The 13,464-nt window shown below is 37.9% G+C and overlaps 1 protein-coding gene across 1 annotated transcript in view; it reads left to right on the top strand.

Moving 5' to 3' along the window:
- Positions 1–1,826: 1,826 nt before the first annotated feature.
- meox2 (mesenchyme homeobox 2) overlaps positions 1,827–13,464 on the top strand; it is a 42,855-nt gene continuing 31,217 nt past the window's right edge. Inside the window, exons 1-2 of the mRNA XM_033045558.1 lie at positions 1,827–4,022; positions 7,284–7,462. Of these exons, the coding sequence (XP_032901449.1) occupies positions 3,527–4,022; positions 7,284–7,462 (675 nt within the window). The 5' untranslated portion in view covers positions 1,827–3,526. The remainder of the gene's footprint in view (positions 4,023–7,283; positions 7,463–13,464) is intronic.

Consider the following 13,464-nt stretch of genomic DNA (forward strand, 5'->3'; position numbering starts at 1 on the left):
AACATATCCTGCACTGTTTTATCCGTGACTGCGGATGGTAGCGAACGACCCCAAAAGATATTCCCCTTCATGTTGGCAACGTTTTGCAATTGGTTTATTTTTCACATAAAGGCGACATATTTTTAAGAGTTGATGTGGATCATTTCATTTTCAAATAATCTTATTCAAACAAGAAGGTACACAAAAATGCTGGAGAAACTCAGCGGGTGCCGCAGCATCTATGGAGCGAAGGAAATAGGCAACGTTTCGGGCCGAAACCCTTCTTCAAACCCAGTCTGAAGAAGGGTTTCGGCCCGAAACGTTGCATATTTCCTTCGCTCCATAGGTGCTGCCGCACCCGCTGAGTTTCTCCAGCATTTTTGTGTACCTTCGATTTTCCAGCATCTGCAGTTCCTTCTTAAACACTTATTCAAACAAGAGATGGACACAAATAGCTGGAGTAACTCAGCGGGTCAGGCGGCATCTCCGGAGAAAAGGAATAGGCAACGCTTCGGGTCGAGACTCCTTTTTCAGCGATGCTGCCTGACCTGCTGAGCTTCTCCAGCTTTTTGTGCCTGTCTTCGGTGTAAACCAGCATCTGCAGTTCCTTCCTACACTTATTCAAACAGGAATGCATTCATCCCCCTCCTCCCCCCCCCGCCCCACATAACGCATCAAACCTCTGAAGCAGTAATGTGAAAGGCACATAAACAAGGGAAGTGACCTGCCCTTGCAAATCTGGATTGTTGGTTGTTGGCCGCTGTTTTCCAGAGGCCAAGGTGAGATTCCCACAGGTGTCTCCAGCATCAGGGGATCATTCCTGACAGGGAGCTTTGGCGAACCGGGTAAATTCCAAAAGAAAATGCTTGCTGGGAAGAGCAAGCTAAAGGTACCGAGTCGCGTTTAGAGCCCGTCTTATTCTTTCGACTTTCAGCTCAATTTCTCTCTTTTTTTTTAAGTAGCTATAACTGTAAAGGTTGATTTCGCGACCGTGAGATTCCCGCAGCAAAAGAAAAGATTCGCTTCCTTCTCCGTAAATATGTTCGCGGTCAGGAAAATCACAGCAACAATACCGTGGCAAAACACAAATGTTTCCCATTCAACTTCCAACGTCGCGAATAAAATCTTCCGTCAAAGGCTGGCTAAATAGCATCTGCTCTAAGGACCCTACTGCTGGTGACTCAGGGACCGACTGCTCAAAGTTAACGCATCGTTCGGTATGATTAACAAATTACTGCTTGGCATTTGAAACAAAAAGTGAAATGGAATCATTCAAGAGACGGAAACACCTGAGGTCTGTTTGAGTAATTCAGCCATGGGCATTGTGCAATTGTTGGGGGTGGTTTGTGGCTGTTTAACATTCACTGAAATTATGAAAATAAATTTAGCCGGACAAGAGGATTAGTAGTAATGTGGGCATTATAAGAACTTTGCCGGTTCCAAACTTCGACGAGGCTGGAGTAAAAGAAAAGCCACCGAGCCATCTTGTTCTGAAATGTACCTGCTGCTACCTGCAAGGAGATGCCGATTTCACGGGAGATAATTGATTCTATCGGGATAATTATCATCGAACACTGCCTCAATTATTATTCCGCCCAACTTAACTTGAATCAGTTCACTTCAACTGTAAAATAAAGGCATTACCTGAGGCTCCGCCGTCAGCTCTTTCCTGTACTCCGGGTGAGTTAAACTCCTGGCACCGATGTGACCGAAACACGGAGGGAATTTGTGAAGGGAACGGCGACAAAAACAAAACGCACCGGCGCTTCACAGCCCAAACACTGGACCCGTCCGGATGGGGAATCTGTGGTGATTCAGCGAAGCAGTAGAAGCCATTCAGAATCTGTCACATCTTTGCAGAAAGAGAAAAGGGAACACCTTGATAGACCAATATCAAACATCCCACATCTGTACAAACAACGCAAAACCGAACCTCTTATTATCGACGTTATATGCTGGCGAGGTTTAATCGGATCTCATTCCGATTTTATCATTTCATTTTGAAATATGTCGCCGATCCAGATACGTTAAATGTGTGCTTTAAGTAGTTTAGAGAATCCCGAAAATTATGGTTGCAGATTTCCCATCAGTGACATTTTCGCTTTCGGAAGCAGATATATGGATGAGCGAGAATTTCGACGCACGTTTAAAACTTTGACCTACAATGAAGAAAGGCATCTGAGAAAAGGATTACGATTCCAATGTGAAGTTAAATTATTTCACCAGAATTCCCTGTTAGGTTGAGGACATAAATACTGTTTTCATTTTTTATTTAACCTACCTGGTGTATTCTGTTCTTTTGTGATTCTTACCAGTTATATATATTTTTTTGCAATGATTTCAATACATCAGTCGCTAAGTTTTGTTTAATAGTAACTCTGCCAATAAACGATATTTACGTTTTTTGACCGGAAATGTAGATCCCACGATGTATTTATTATTAAGTATCGCGTTAAAATATATTTTTTTCAATTAAATTGTGGTTTATTGGGTAGAACCTCTTGATGTTTTTAACAGACCAGATTTCAGGAACTATCGCACAAGTATTAGGGTGAAGACTAGGTTCAACGAAAACAGTATGAACATTCAAAAATCATTTAAATAAATAATTAAACAGAAAAGTTTTCATTAAAAATAAATCCCAGTGAAAACCATCCGAATGACAAAATAAAATCAAGACTGAGCCGCCGCGCAAGGAAGTTTGGTTGGACTGGGAAATCCGTTTTTCTGAAATACACAATATAAAATGTGAAAGTTTATAGTTTCATGGGTCCGGTTTTTATGATGTTCCTGTTTTCTTTATGGGGGTTAATTGTAGCCGCCCCCTCCCCTCCCGCACACACCGTTCACTCATTCCTTGCCACTCTACTCAAGCCTCTTGGTTTAAAAGCTCCAGTCAGACTTAAAGCTCACGCTAGTTCTTGCGACCCTGATTGACAACCACAGGTTTCTCGGAACCCCCTCCGCTCCGTTCCCCGAGGTACAAACGTTCTGGACATCTGAAGGTGCCAAGAATTTTTTTTTTGGAAAAAGCGCAGCTCGCCTCGTCTTCCACCTCACCCGTTAACTGCAAGCGCGACAAGTTTTACATTCGCCGGCAGCAAATCAAAACAAATCTCGCGCAATGCAAAAAAGAAGGCTTCCTTAACTTTGAGAGAAGTTGTTTCTCTTTCTCTACGCCTGCGAATTTCCGGTCGTTAATTGCCATGATTTATAGGGCCGATTTTTTTTTTTGGAGGTAGCTTCACATGTGGTTGGGACCTTGCCTAAGATCCAGCCCCCCTCTCACGTTACCAACTATTTATATATCTTCCACGATTTCCCCCTTAAACCAGCTCCTGGGACAACGTCCGATTGGCTTCACTTGTCATCTGAGATTCAGGGTTAGCTGGTGTGTGTGTGTGTTTACTCTGAGAGTCCCGGCTGTTAAGGAGCGATTGATCCAGATCGCTTTTAAAGACCCTTGCATTTTTGGAAGCTGTTTACTTTGAAATCGAAGGTGCTTTGGATATAATTCCAGCCTTTTGGAACTTGAAACCCCGCTACCATGGATCATACAATATTTAGCTGCCTGCGCAGCTCGCATGCCCCAGCCCAGAGTCTGCACCACTTCTCTCAGTCTCCACTAGCTCTGAACGGAAGATCAGACCATGTGGCTTTTCCAGACCTGTCTTCTTCTTGTATCATAGCTGGATTTCCTAATGAAGAAAACATGTTTACAGCTCAGCGTCATCATCATCACCTACATCATCATCACCGGGGTCACCAACAGCAGCAGCAACAACATCCAGCTGCCCAAACTACCTGGCACATCCCCCAGATCTCCTCGCCCCCTCCGCTCGCCAGGCACGCTCTATGTGTCCAGCCCGAGTCGGGCCCCCCTGAACTCGGGTCGAATCCTTCAAACCTGGTGGATAGCAACTCGAACTTGACTTCCAACAATCCTAACGTGGCATCCTGTGTTCCTGGTGATTACGGGAGGCCGCCGGTCACTCCCGTCGAGTCGGAGAAAAGGAACTCCAAGAGGAAAAATGATGGCTCAGGTAAATGGGAACAGCAACTCAGGACAGGGGACAGACAACAGGTCGAACCGGCAACTGTCAACGCACAGTGCAGCCCAGCTATCTGCCATTATATGGACTTAAATCCACAGATTCAAAACGCACATAGGGTGTCTAAAGGCAGTTTATCTTTTTTTGTGTGATGAGAGTGTGCAAATATTGATTCATCCGGTGCGCCTCACCAATTTATGGCTCTTATCCAAAGCCCAAATTTGATAGTTTATTTTCTCGCAGGTTAGTCTTGGGCTAACGTGTAAAGTGTGAGTGCTACCACGTTGTCTGGTTGCAGAAGAGGTCTGTTACATTGCAGCAGCGATTAAATGCGGATTAACACAATTAGTTTGACCGACAAAAACACAGCGGTAAAGATTGCACTGACCTCAAATTACATGTGCAGCGCCGTAAAGACCGTTTTAGCGAGCGAGGTTGTTGTGATCTCAGGGACCGACCGAAACAAACTGCGAAGGGCGCGTTAAAAGCACCCCGTGTTTAATCCGGCGTGTTATTTTACCGAAGCAAGTGAAGTTACAACTCGAAATACTGTTATCGTCACATTTAAAACGGAACAGATTTGAATGTAATAAGATCTGCATGTTTGCTGAAACTCGGGCTTTGATGTTTGTGATAGTTTTTATTTCAGCTAATTTTGTTTCCATCTAACGCAGTTAATACTGATTAGCAATGGATTCAGGTGATTTTTTTTTTGGTCAATATTACGTGTAATTTCTTAAACTTCCCGCTATAATGTCATCCCTGGTTTTGTTTGATAATCTCCATGCAAGTGCAATTTTGCTTCCGGGTGTTATCGCGCGCCGCTCTTCTAGGTCTCATCATCTTCAACAGTCCCAAGTGATGAGACCAAAGTAGTGAAGAAGTTTAATAGATAATAGTCACTCATAATTATCGGCAAACAGGCCACTTCGTGCTAACCCCAATCAAGCATTAAATAACAAAACCGAGGGACTCCGTGAGTGGACATTTGTACACATAAGGGCATGTATTTTACTGTTAGCAAATAAATTAAAACAAAACTGTTTTAAAGTTTCCAGTGGAACGGATTACTCTATTTTATGTAGCCTTTACTGAACAATAAACTTTTTAAAAAACGCATTTTTAGAGTTAAATTATAAGTGTTAGATAAAAAAGAGACTGGACATGCGAAGCGCAACATTTCCTCTTCAGGGTTATGCCAAAATTTACTGAGATTTATTTAGTAACAATAAATCCATCGTCCGTTAATGGGCTGCATTTCCTCTGAATCACACAATCATCACCAAACCTTACAGAAACAGAGCATAGGCAGGAAATATAAAAGTCCTTTCCAGTTTCACTACAAAAACTGAACGTTTAAATTGTAAAGGAATAGACACCATGGAGTGTTTTTACACCTGCCGTCGGCTCCATTTCGCCCCTCAGATTATTTGTATTATTTTCGGGATGTAAACAAAGATGCGTGTTTTCAATGAGATACACAGAGAACTCTTAACTTAAGAAGCTGCATTAGGTTTAGTAATTGCTACATTCTTTTGAAGATCGTTTTCCCGGAGTCCGCTCGATACTTAACAGACTGAGAAGATGTGAATGATTTGCGAACTTCCGAAGACTAACTTAATGTAGTGCGTCATTAAATGCAAAAGACAAATCATTTAAGAAAATCATGTTCAAGTTGCATTTGCAAATTCGCCATCGAAAATTATCTACGATCAGTCTGAAGAAGGGTTTCGGCCCGAAACGTTGCCTATTTCCTTCGCTCCATAGATGCTGCTGCACCCGCTGGGTTTCTCCTGCACTTTTGTCTACCTTCGATTTTCCAGCATCTGCAGTTCCTTCTTAAACATTTCACATACTATTTTCTATCAATGTAAGAACACATAACATTGAATGTGTACATTTTCAATTAAAATATTCATATCCCTTTTAGCCAGAACCTTTTATCTCCATTAACTTTGGAAAATATTATTCCATGTTTTTTTCCTTATTGTCCAGAGAGATTTAAAAAGTATTGGATGAATTTAGATAGGATCGCGGTAGGCATGGACGAGGTGGGCCGAAGGGGTTCATTTCTATGTCATATCTTTCTGATTCTACCATTCTAAATAATTGGTGATGAGAATAAAACATGATTGATATCTGGATGCTTTAGTTCATTTCAAAAATTTATTACATAGAAATGTATGCTTTGAAAAAGTAACATGATAATTTTGGCGAATATAATATTAAATTAATGTTACTAATACTGTTATAAACATATATTAAATTTGCATTTGAACATAATCAGCACTTTATAGATTATTTGACATAATCAGTAGTTCAGATGAATTGAATAATTCATTTTTTTTGTGATATTGTTAGAAAGGGAAGATTTCAGCATCTACCACTGTGATTTTATATTTATATTTTATTGCAGCATTTGTCAAATGTGTGTCTTTTGTTTAAAGTAAGAGTTACTTCTGCCATTGTAATTCTGATACATCACTTCCAAATCACACCAAATTTGCAGATTCCTTAATCCAAAGGATTCGGTGAAATATGTATGTTAATTCCTAAAAGATTCCTTCATTGATTTGTGGATGTGCCAACTGTTCTGAAGTAATAGTATAGTGAACTGAAGTACATTTCTTGGTGTTGATTGACATAGTTTTCTAATTTTCAATGCAAATGGAAATACATGCTCATATTATGTTTCTCACAGAAAAAGAACAATAATTAACGATTGCCACCAAATATTTCATATGTGCACTTGCTTAGAATATAGATTTTTAAATATTCTCACAAGCTGTTTTAGCATTTAATACAGTCGCCATACATTATCCAACTTGTAGCTCTGAAATACTGACAGATATATTACAGTTTCAAGTGTGAAGGAGACCATTTATTGGTACATGAAACTAGAGTCACATCTGCCATTTCAAGTGGATGTTAAAAGTGAATAATCTTATTTTGGACACGATTGGGGTAGTTCTTCATTGTCTGAGACAATGTTTATCCCTCAATCAATATTGCCACAAAAGTAATTGCCGGGAATAAATCATATTACTGTGTAAGTGACTTTTCCATGCAGAATTCGGCATTTGTACTACCCACAGTACAACCATGAACATAAAGCAACACTACGCCATTATCTGCAACATTGATGAGGATTGTTTAATATGTGATAAAAGTGTAAGGTCCTTTTAAAAGTAGCTGTTCTTTTGTTGCTGAAGTGATTATCAGGAATCTAAATTGTGATGCGTGTGTTCCTAGTTATAGAGACACAAGAAGGCAGTTACAAGGGAGAGGTGAACAGCAAACCAAGGAAGGAAAGAACAGCCTTCACCAAAGAACAGATTAGGGAATTGGAAGCTGAGTTTGCTCATCACAATTATCTGACCAGACTGCGAAGATATGAGATAGCAGTAAATCTGGATCTCACCGAGAGACAGGTAAGAAACCACTTGATTGCAATCTTTTCCAGGAATTTAACAGGGACAGATTCATACATATTTGTTCTGAATTCCTGCACAGACAGACAAAGATAAATGACTGATAGGTGTAACAGTCAATTAACCCTAAATGAAATATATGACCAAAGTTTAATAATGTGCGATAAATGTCAACCTGGGTCTCAAGTATACCTACTTGTCTATCTTAACCTGTCAAATTGCATTGAAATCAAACAAGGCAAGTCAGCTCTAGACTGCCGTGCACCAAGTGAATTCAGGCCTACAGTTGGTGAAATGGGTCACATTTGGTAGAATTATGGTGATTTTTTTTGGAGTAAATGTTTTCCTAAAAATGTGCTCTTATTTTTGCCACCAATCAATTCCCCCCATCATCATCTCAGTTCGTTACACCATTATTCAATTCTGTTTATCTTTTAGTTATACAAAACTTTATGTCTTCTATTACTTTCAGTTCTTATTTTAATGTATAAGAAGGAACTGCAGGTGCTGGTTTAAACCGAAGATAGACACAAAATGCTGGTGTAACTCAGCAGGACAGGCAGCATCTCTGGAGAGAAGGAATGGATAACGTTTCGGGTCGAGACCCTACTTCAGTCTGAATAAGGATCTCGACCCGAAACGCCACCCATTCCTTCTCTCCAGACAAAATGTGCCTGTCCCGCTGAGTTACTCCAGCATTTTGTGTCTATCTTATTTTAATGTAGCTCTGTTCGTGAACAGCATTAAATACAATTATCAGGTCAGGATGTGCCAGAAAAAGGATTAGTCTAATCTAAAGGAATATTATCTCTCTGTGAAGTTACCATTATCTCTCTGTGAACTTTTCCCCCACTATACATGCCTACAATGGGAGTTTATAATTTGAGCTGGCATATTGTAATTCTTGTCAGAAAAAAATACTTTGTGCTACTAAACACAATACGCATATGAATTTTTTTTTTCTTCTTCCCTTCACCAAAAGAGTATTTTATTTCAAAAATAAATCAAGCTAAGCTTTCATACAAATATTGTACCTTGACCTGTAATAAAGAAAAAACCAGCTTTGATGGGATTTTTCTTGGATTTATAATGAAGGCCACTTCACTTGAGATCATACACATCCATGAGATTTTTTGCATTAATACAAAGCTGTGCTAATGGTTGAATTCACGTCGAAATTAACAAGAGATTTACAATATACAAACCAGCCTGAGTTCAATGGCCCAATTTGTAACCTTACACAAGACTCTGAGCAGGAGGTGAACATTATTTGCTATGAAATGTGATCTCAGAAATTAACACTTCATTATTTATACAAGTGTAATTTCCTTGATTGTGTTGTAAAGTAGTAATAATTGTGGTACATGTTTGAATAAAGTGTAAAAAGAAACTACTGGTAAGCAATAAACATAGAATAAAGTAGAATGGAATGATTCATATTTTAATTTAGTGCACCTTCAAATACTTAAATTTATTTGTTAGCAAATAAAGAAGTGAATATAAAATTTATGATTGGGAGCCATGATATATGATGCAATCTTCATTAGAAATTAATCCCTATTAGTTGCAAGTCCTCAAGCTATACATAAACTAAGCAATATTATCCTTTGAAATTTTCTTTTAAAATACAATGTGTCATTCTCTGCTCTTAAATCAAACTTACACGCTTTTGGCTAACTTACTCTTATAAAGGAGAGTGAGGCGAGAAATCATTCTGGTATCAGAGCTCAAAATTGTGCAACTCTTTGGCTACAAGGTACAGGAAAATATTGTGTATTCAAATTGTTATTTAGTTCTTTACTTAGGCAAAGGGACATATTGGTGTTTAAAACATTGAACAGGATGTACCGCAGTGATGGCTAACATAAAAAAGAACGAAACATTAGTTTTATTATAGCTTTTAAAAATAAAGATTGAAGGAAATTCAGAAGACTCAGAGTGTGTACCACCTGTGTAAACATACAGTATCACCTCAATTCTCATCAAACACTTAAAATAAACTTGCTTTGTTTAAATGAACTAAAATTAATAGGTTTTATCAGTTCCGATGAAAGATCATCAATCCTAAACGTTAATCCTTTTTCGCTCTCCACATTTGCTGACTCGCCCACTGAATATTTCCAGCATTTCTTTATTTCATTTACAATGTTTTAGAGGTATTTTAGTCAAAATATTCATACCAACTTTCATGACTGTAGAAATCATTAAGAATCAAAAAAATAAATCTACTAAACATATTAATGCTTTAAAAAATCTGTTAGTTCTGTATATCAAGGATGTATTATATGCCTGTATTAAAACCATAAAAATGCTACAGTACAAATAAATATATTTCAAAAAGTCACGCAATTCATTTAATAAATCACATAATACAATATTACCTATTTAATGTATTGTTCTTTTAAATTAGAATAATTATATTTGAATAATTTCAAAAGGATTTTTTTAATGAAAAATGAAAATAAAAAACGGCTTCATACATGTGCCTTGAGATCAATTATTTTATATGCAAAGTCCCAATAAAGTACCTGAAACATGTTATGATTTAGTTCCTTGCAATCTTAAATAACTGCATTATTTTATTGTAAAATATGTTCCAAGCACCAACTTCAACCATCATCTAAAATGAATCCCTGAAACATTTATATTGTGTTTCGTGAAATAGTAATGGAATCCACTCAGCATCACTTACAACAGAGACGTTCTTCAAAATGATGTAAACTTTCTTTGGCGCCAATCTAGCTTAAAACAATCATGGCCTCTTTACTGTGCCGTCAGAATTGTCTTCACTTGTTTTATTCTGCAGAATTGCAGAAAACACAGCCTTTAAAAAAGCATTATTTTTATAACTTTACACAAAATAAAAATAAAAATAAAGTAGTGGTGGTAATGTAACTCTATATGGTCTTTGCCATGTTTCAGATGAGGGTAATTTAAATGCTGCTTTTAGCCTCAAAAATAAAATAAACCTTCATGTTATTTAGCCAACTCAGTCCTGAAAATTTCAAACTCTGAGAAACGTGAGCAGCTTGTTGGCTGCCACATAAAATTCACAATTCTCTTTTAATGTTGCCGTCCACACAATTTTTTCTTAAATAGCTCCAACAAATACATCGAGAGATATCATATTTTCTGAATATTTGCTTGGAAAGGGTGGTTACAGCATTTATGGGCTAATTGAAGCAGGCCTTCGTAACACTCAGAGCTTGCCGCTCTTAGAATCGGGCATATGAACATGTAATAATTTCATCGTCCACCCTGTAATGCAGTTTGATCCCTGGGATCTACAGTTGCAGTTAATTAGGTACAGTAATTCATATTTTGTTAGCTTTTTTCCCCTGCATATATGGTCAAGATAGAAGCAGAATAACTGAAGAACAGCTTTGGGATTAATTCCCTATTTACCTGAAAAGTTCTGATAACATTAACTTCCTTCCATACAAGTCAGGAGGCTAAAACTTTCAGTGGCAATGTCATCTGGAATTGTCACTTATTGCGTATGCGTGCAGTGTGTTTCAAGCATTCTGCAAATCCTGCAGTATTTTAAATAGTAACAAAACATTTGTTAAAACAATGTCCCACCACAATCTGTGATTTCAGTTTGCGCAGTTTCAAACTCTGAATAATAACAAAAATAATTGTGCAAAATGTTTGGAATTTTAAATTGAAATTGTCAGGGTATTTAAATGAAAGCTTGTCATTTTAGTCACATTGTCATTTATATACCAATATTATAGATTCATGTATCTTGACATCTTTTTTTTAAATATTGGGGTAATAAAAAATATATATCGAGTCTGAAGAAGGGTTTCGGCCCGAAACGTTGCCTATTTCCTTCGCTCCATAGATGTTGGTGCACCCGCTGAGTTTCTCCAGCATTTTTATGTACCTTAAAAAATATATACATCTGTGTCTATGCTCAAATCTGGAATGAGAAATGATAAGGATTCTGAATTTTCAGTTTCACTATTGTTTTTAGTTGAGCCCCAATTTCACTCCTTATTTTTATGCTTTCTCAATATTAATAAAGGACACTAAATTATATTATTAAAAAACTAATGACTGCAGCTGATTGCACTAATAAAATTTAATCCCAGTTTTTTATTTTCTCCACATTCCTGTCAACTCCCCCCGGATTACACCACATTTAGAGAGTGGAAGGAATTTACAGTGACCTCAGTCTGAAGAAGGGTCCAGACCCAAAACATTGTCTGTCCCTCCACAGATACTGTCTGACCCACTGAGTTCCTCTATCACTTTTTATTTTGTTCAAGATACCAGCATCAAACCCCACACACTCATAGAGAGAATGGGCAAACTCTACGTTGACAAAATTGGAAGTCAGGATCAAACCCAGGTCACTGCAGCTCTGCTAGTTGTACCGTTGTGCATCTATAAGCTGTGAGTGTGGATAACATGTGCTGAGTGAGCACAGCAATATGTTTTATAATCTATTGAATATTTGTTGAACATCAAACAAGGAAATGAAGGCAGACACAAAATGCTGGAGTAACTCAGCAGGACGGGCAGCATCTCTGGAGAGAAGGAATGGGTGACGTTTCAGGCCGAGACCCTTCTTCCGACTGATCATCAGTCTCGATGGTCTCCACCCAAAACATCACCCATTCCTTCTCTCCAGAGATGCTGCCTGTCCCGCTGAGTTACTCCAGCATTTTGTGTCTCTCTTCGATTTAAACCAGCATCTGCAGTTTCTTCTTACACAAGGAAATGAAGACTATTATTAAAAGGAACTTTTGTTTAGTTTAGTTTAGAGATACAATGCGGAAACAGGCACTTCAGCCCACCGATTCCGCACCGACCAGCGATCCCCGCATACTAACACTACCCTACACACACTAGGGACAATTTACATTTATAACCAGCCAATTAACATACAAACCAGTATGTCTTTGGAGTGTGGGAGGAAACCGAAGACCTCAGAGAAAACCCACGCAGGTCACGGGGAGAACCTACAAACTCTATACAGACAGGCACCTGTAGTCAGGATCGAACACGGGTCTCTGACACTGTAAATAGCTCTACCACTACGCCACCATGCCATCCTTAATATCTGAATAATTTGATGATTTTCTGAAAAAGAACAGAAATCGATTTGTTCTTGTCCTTAGTAAATTTGTTTGATATTAGCAAGTCCAATTTAATTTTGAAATAAACATTTTCAATAAATAATCCCAGTTCTACATAAATGTCCTGATTGATGTTATAAGTGAGTACCCATTCCACTCTGTGCAAAACATATGAAATCCTGAGGGATCGTGTTAGTGGATTTCAAAAGAACATTGTAAATAAAGTCAATGACCAAATTAAGAGGGATATTTTGAAAATCAGCATCCCAAAAAGGATTTTGAAAGTAGGGTCTGTGTTACGAGGGAGAGACTCAATTGGGGGAATCAATTGGTCTAATTCTTCAGTACCAGATGATAAAATAACATACACCTTTGCCTTCATATCTTTGTTGATATTTTGTGGCAATGAAGAAGCCATGTACCGTGTACCTTAGAATTGATTTATTTGGAACTGAGCAAGCAATAGATTTAAAAGAAAATTTAAAAAATATCAAAGTCTTAGTGGCAAGCTAGTAAAATGTTAGAAAATTCAAAACATAATACTTCATTTGGATAGTTACTGAAAAATCAATCTTTCTGCTGCATAAATGAAAATTTAATATTTTCCAGTGCTTCTTTAAGTTGGAACCTTTAGTTGAATCACCTAAGCCTTTGGCTGACTATTTCTTATCCAATTGTAATTACTTTGTGCTCATTATTGGACAGCATATATCGAGAAATTCCTAATACTCACTTCCAAATCCTTATCCATCATATTTAGTGAGACTTTCATGTTGATTAAATGATTTACATTCTTCAATTGACATTGATGTTTTTGAAGTTCATTAAAATTAGCCATATGATTCCACCTCATTTACAATCATAAGGAAGCAATGGTGGTGGTGGGGGGGATCAAATATATATATTTGTGAAAAT

This window comes from Amblyraja radiata, chromosome 2, assembly GCF_010909765.2.
Source record: "Amblyraja radiata isolate CabotCenter1 chromosome 2, sAmbRad1.1.pri, whole genome shotgun sequence".
NCBI lineage: Eukaryota > Metazoa > Chordata > Chondrichthyes > Rajiformes > Rajidae > Amblyraja > Amblyraja radiata.